The sequence below is a fragment of the Austrofundulus limnaeus genome, unplaced genomic scaffold (genome assembly GCF_001266775.1).
Source record: "Austrofundulus limnaeus strain Quisiro unplaced genomic scaffold, Austrofundulus_limnaeus-1.0 Scaffold1059, whole genome shotgun sequence".
Classification (NCBI taxonomy): domain Eukaryota; kingdom Metazoa; phylum Chordata; class Actinopteri; order Cyprinodontiformes; family Rivulidae; genus Austrofundulus; species Austrofundulus limnaeus.
In genome coordinates, this window is record NW_013953461.1 from 65473 (window position 1) to 70558 (window position 5086).

The 5086-nt window shown below is 40.2% G+C and overlaps 1 protein-coding gene and 1 long non-coding RNA gene across 5 annotated transcripts in view; one reads left to right on the forward strand and one right to left on the reverse strand.

The window, feature by feature from the left end:
* Positions 1-1777, reverse strand: part of LOC106533954 (uncharacterized) — a 22966-nt gene extending 21189 nt beyond the window's left edge. Inside the window, exon 1 of the long non-coding RNA XR_001312305.1 lies at positions 323-1777. This is a non-coding gene — a long non-coding RNA (uncharacterized LOC106533954). The remainder of the gene's footprint in view (positions 1-322) is intronic.
* enox1 (ecto-NOX disulfide-thiol exchanger 1) overlaps positions 1-5086 on the forward strand; it is a 69004-nt gene that overhangs the window by 47627 nt on the left and 16291 nt on the right. For 3 of the 4 annotated variants that reach the window (XM_014030430.1, XM_014030431.1, XM_014030433.1), the window contains 2 exons: positions 1793-1849; positions 4120-4219. In XM_014030430.1, coding sequence (XP_013885884.1) covers positions 1793-1849; positions 4120-4219 — 157 coding nt within the window. The remainder of the gene's footprint in view (positions 1-1792; positions 1850-4119; positions 4220-5086) is intronic. The other variant, XM_014030434.1, reaches the window with a different exon arrangement.

Below are 5086 nucleotides of genomic sequence, written 5' to 3' on the forward strand. Positions count from 1 at the left end.
TCCGTCCTGAGTGCACAGAGGAGCTTTGTTTACGTTTGTAACACAGAAGTGGAGCTGGCAGTTTACAACACTGTGCATGTCCAGACTTTTACTCTGAATAAAAGTCCATTGCATGTAAACACTTTTCATGATCGGATTGTGTCCATGTAAACAATACATTCGGATTATTTAATCCGAATACATTTCAATCTGATCAAAAAATTTTGTGCATGTAAACATAGCTGTCCTCAGTCTTTTCTTCACTCAGCTCCACAGCGATGCTCCAACCATAAGCATGTCACTGGAAAGTTCAACTGATCAGTGAAGTCTTTGTTATGCTCACCAACATGGAAACACGATGCTGGATTAAAGGAAGCAGGATGGGCCGCCAGTCTGCCTTCATGACGCCGTCTTCTGACGTACAACGCCCCACGCAGCTGTTGTCCGTCAGCTCCAATCCCTTCTCGCTTCAGAGCTCAAGATCCAACCAAACATTAGCCATCCAGCTAATCAGCAGTAGAAACAGCAGTAGGCAGGACCTTCTCTCGTCTTCACAATGCAGCGTGCCCCTCCGTGTGTGTTCGTCCTCCTCTTGTCCTCACAGTGCTTCCCTCGTCACACTGCAGACCTCGGACCTCTCACTACACACACTGCCACACAGTGTTCGTGCTGCCGTCGTTGCCTCACACCGCCAGACCTCTCCTCCTCAGTCCAGACGCTCCTTAAGACAAGCTCCGACCTCTTCAGCTCCTCCCCTTCAGGACCTTAAACGGAAGCACAACTCATAGAAGGCACCTGCCAGCCTAATCAGCTGTAAGCAGGAGGCGCAGCAGGGCCGTCACACATGTTTTGAGTGAGTCTGGAGCTCTTAGGTGTCTGAAGGTGAAACAATGTGATGTTGTGAAAAGGTTGACTTGTTCTGCTGATGGACAGCTGTCTGACTTGTTCCAGCTGTCAGTCACTTGTTTGACAGGAAAGACTGACAACTTCAGACTGAGGATGGAGACAACACAAGTTTATAAAACACGTTAACACTGAGGCTTCTAAATGAAGCTTCTTCATGACCAGTCTTCTCGGTGGATGGAAATGGCTCGTCTCTAAATAAAGCCAGAGATTCTCAGTTAGATGGAGGTCTTGATTTTAACTCGACTAGTCCAGAACTTTAACTGGTTCTCCTTAAAACACTGTAGCTTCAGCAGGGTGGTTATGGTCCATCCCAGTCTCAGATCTCTAAAGCATTTTGTCTATTTTTTTTTACTATTTTGCATCATATTTTCCATCTTTGTTGAAACAAGAAGTTCTCTACCAGACCTTACTGATGAAACACATCCACACCTCCCATAACATTCCATCAGCATGAATATACTGAGACAACTCAGATACATCATGTAACAAAACACTGTGTAAATATTAAGCATTTGTATTCCTCACACACACGTTCACCATCACCTCCCTCCTCGTTTAGCTGCACATCACTTCCCGCTGGTAAATTGATGCTTTTTGTCACCAAAGCTGGAGGCTCAGTTGAAGAGGAGTTTCTGGTTCTTCCTCTGGGAAACATGTCACTTCCTTTAGTTTGGAGCTCATGCAGCTGCTGGATCAGTTGTAAGAAGATGGAACATATGCCGAAGCATGTCTCTTTGACGTTTATTCATAGGCTGAGTTCTGGTTGTTTTTTATTAAGGTGTCAGCAAAGGCTTTTGATCTGGTCAGTGAGAATAATCGTTTAAAGAACCAAAGTACATTTTGGAGTTATCTTTAAAAAAWATCCAAACTGCATAAAATATTTTGTGTTGTGTTTGTGTGTCTACAGCTGCTGGGCAGTGATGGAGAAGTTGCGGAGGGAACCAGTCAAGAGTTTCATGAAAAGGTGAAWAACAAAAACAGTTCAAGTCATTCTGAGAGGAAAGTTAAATATTCACTGACTCTGAAAGACAACACTTTTCATACAAATGTTAAAATGCATTTCTAAATCTTTGTAACTACAGATAATAAAAAACAACTTTTTACATTTTAATTTAATCCCCATGTTTGAAGCAATAAACTGGAGGGAACAAGAGTAAGTGTGGCGCGCCTCGGCAAAAATAGTAACAAGTCGCTGAAGCACAAACGAAGAAAAAAAAAAGGAAATGTCATCCTTTTCTGAGAAAATAGTGATTTTTTTTGCAAAATATACTAGGTGAAGTTATGAAGAATCCACACCATACTCTAAGTAGCAGTTTCAGAGGTTTTAAAATGGTAATCTTTAGGTTCGAATTCAGCCTGTTTTCAGAGTAAAAAGAGCYGACCGACAATTTACGTTTTGAGGAGGAGAGCTGCACAGCTGATTAACATGCTGGCATGGCTACGTAACCAGTTCTTAAATGCTTTTGAATTCTGTCTTTGAATGAACGTGGATCAAGAATGTGCTGCTTCAGAAGTGAACAGCAGCTTTATCTACAGCACATCACAGTGTCTGTGTCGCAGTGGTAGTATCTTTTTTTTACCAAGACAGACTTCAATGTCACTTCTGATTCTGAATCAGAACAAGATGGAGCAGAAGAGTCGATGATCGCGACCACAATACTTAGGAAAACATTCTGAGTTTGCAGTTGAAGTTAGCTGAGGATGAGGAAGATGAAAGATGCTTTGAACTCGCGGTGAGGAGCTGGATCGTAACGTTTAATAAGCTGATCGCCACCACAACATTTGGTCTTTATTTTGGAGATGACAACATCCACAGAAAGATCTGGGTGAAAAGAAAGCACGCCATGGTGGGAGGCTTTTTCAGTTTTTGTTAGGAGAAGGGGTGAAGGATCAGTAAGACACTCACCTGGAGTCATGCTGCTTAAATGTGGTAACTCCACACTTCTTCAGCTACAAAACAGAAGTCCAGTTGCTTTGTCTTTTTTTATTTTCCATGTCCTGGTTGACTGAAAATCCACAGAAACATGACAGAAATATCTTTCTTTGGTCACAGTCCCGTATCGATCCTAAAGTTTGATACTTTACTATCAAAAGCACTTCAAAGCCCTTCGCTTTGTCCCAAAAGTAAACTGCTTCACCTGAGAATTGCATCAGAGGCAGGTTCAGATATAAACACTGAACTAAATAAGCGTGTCAGGTAATTATTTAATCAGATCTGATTGAACAGCAACTTCACAATCGATGTCAAGTAGCAAGTTTAGCTAACAGTAAACAAACAGCCAGCTAAATGTGACGTCATGTTTTTTCTGCACTTGCATGTCACATCAGGGACATTTGCAGGTTTATTTTTGTTGCAGCTAAAAGTAATGTTGTAATTTTACAGTGGGTCTTACAGAGAAAGACAAAAAATAATAAACGAACAAAATAAAATGAAAAARCAAAATACAAAACAATGTAAACAAATTAAAAACACAATATAAAACATAATAAAACAAAGCAATAAGACAGATAAAATCATTGGGTAAAAAGCCAAAGAGTTAAAAAAAAAAAGAAGAAGACAGATTTTAAAGATGGGCAGAGAGGGGGACAGTGTATGGCTGTKTTGACAGTCACTGCTGGGGGGCAGGGTTGATGCAAATTAATGAACAGCCTTTTTTTTTTGAACAGCCTTTGTTAACACCCCCAGGTAGTGCCCTCTGGTGGGGACAATTCCCCTCAAACTTGGAGGCCTGTTTTCTCCCTAATTTTGTTTGCAGTTTGTCAAAATTCAAATGTCCATACGCTCTTCATTTACTTTACTTTACTTTACTTTACTTTACTTTACTTTACTTTACTTTACTTTATTTTATTTTATTCTATTGCCATGTGTTTGACATCATTGTATAGCTTAGCACCCACGTCCACCGGGGAGACTTGTTCCTGGTTTTGCCGTGGCCAGTCACAAATCATCTAATATCCACTCCTGATCATAGTCAGCMGTCTCTAAGTTCAGTAAACTTCTACTTGGATACTGAAGAAATTGAAAATAAAATTAAGAAATGAATAAATTTCAGAATAAGAARCTTCCAGGAGACATCCTGGTTTCAGCTGGATCCTCTGTGGAAGCAGCAGCTCAGAACTTCACCCCGTCTCTGAAGAGAGTCCAGAGGAGAAAACGTCCTTCTTACCACCCCGCATGTCTGTGTGGCATTTAAACAGACTGCTTTCTATACTTTCCATATGTTTGTGTCTTAGAGCGTTAATGGGTGCGTCCCGTCCATGTACCTCAACAGAGACAGGAGGGCTGAGTTCAGGAGAGGAGGAGTAGCTTCAGAGAAAGAGGCATTGCTTCTGGGTAAGAAGAACATCATCACACAAAGAGTTAGAATAAGTTAAACAGATTTAAATAAAATAACTCAATTTCTTTATAGATGCTTGATTGTTTGATTTTCTTTTCTTTCCTTTTTTAAGTCAAACACAAACGAGGCATAGCACAAAATTTTCCATCAAAAGTAGTTTTAACTTTTAAACTTTTTAAAGACTTTTAGAGCCTTCATCAGTGTTTGGAGGTCGCTGCTTCCTTTTTTCTTTCCTCCAGCTCTGACCACAGCTGCAGGACGCCAAGAAAGTTTCTGAGGCCAGAGTTTCTGGAAAAAACTGCTGGTGGATTTATTTCAGCTGAACTCAGACAGGCAAAGCTTAACTCTGTGTCGTTTCGTGCTCCTCACTAGTGATGGAGGATAAATCAGATGTGKTATTACCTGGAGATTCTCATTTTCATAAAAAAATGTGTTGTGGTATCAGACAAAACAAAGAAACTCAAAGAGGTGAACCAGACATGAACTGAAGCTCTGAATGAATGACTGCAGGTCAGTGAAGACAGAATAAATGAGTTGAGTGGTGACACCTGGGAGCAAGTACCCCTGGCTGCAGAAGGCAGAAAGGGGCGGGTCCGCGTAAGACCCATACCATATTTGGTAATGGCACCATTACGCTCTGGAAATAAAGGGTGCGCTATTTCCTAAAATAACATCAGTATTTTTTTTATTAATTCCAGTCCATTAAAAGCTATGAAGCAATACATTTTAACTAAACTATTATTAAAAACTATAAAACAATAGAAACAAAAAAGATAACAAAAAACTATCATTTATTATATACTTGTATTGCTCATTTTTAACACAGTATTTTACAAACATTGTTAAACAAAACATATTGAAGA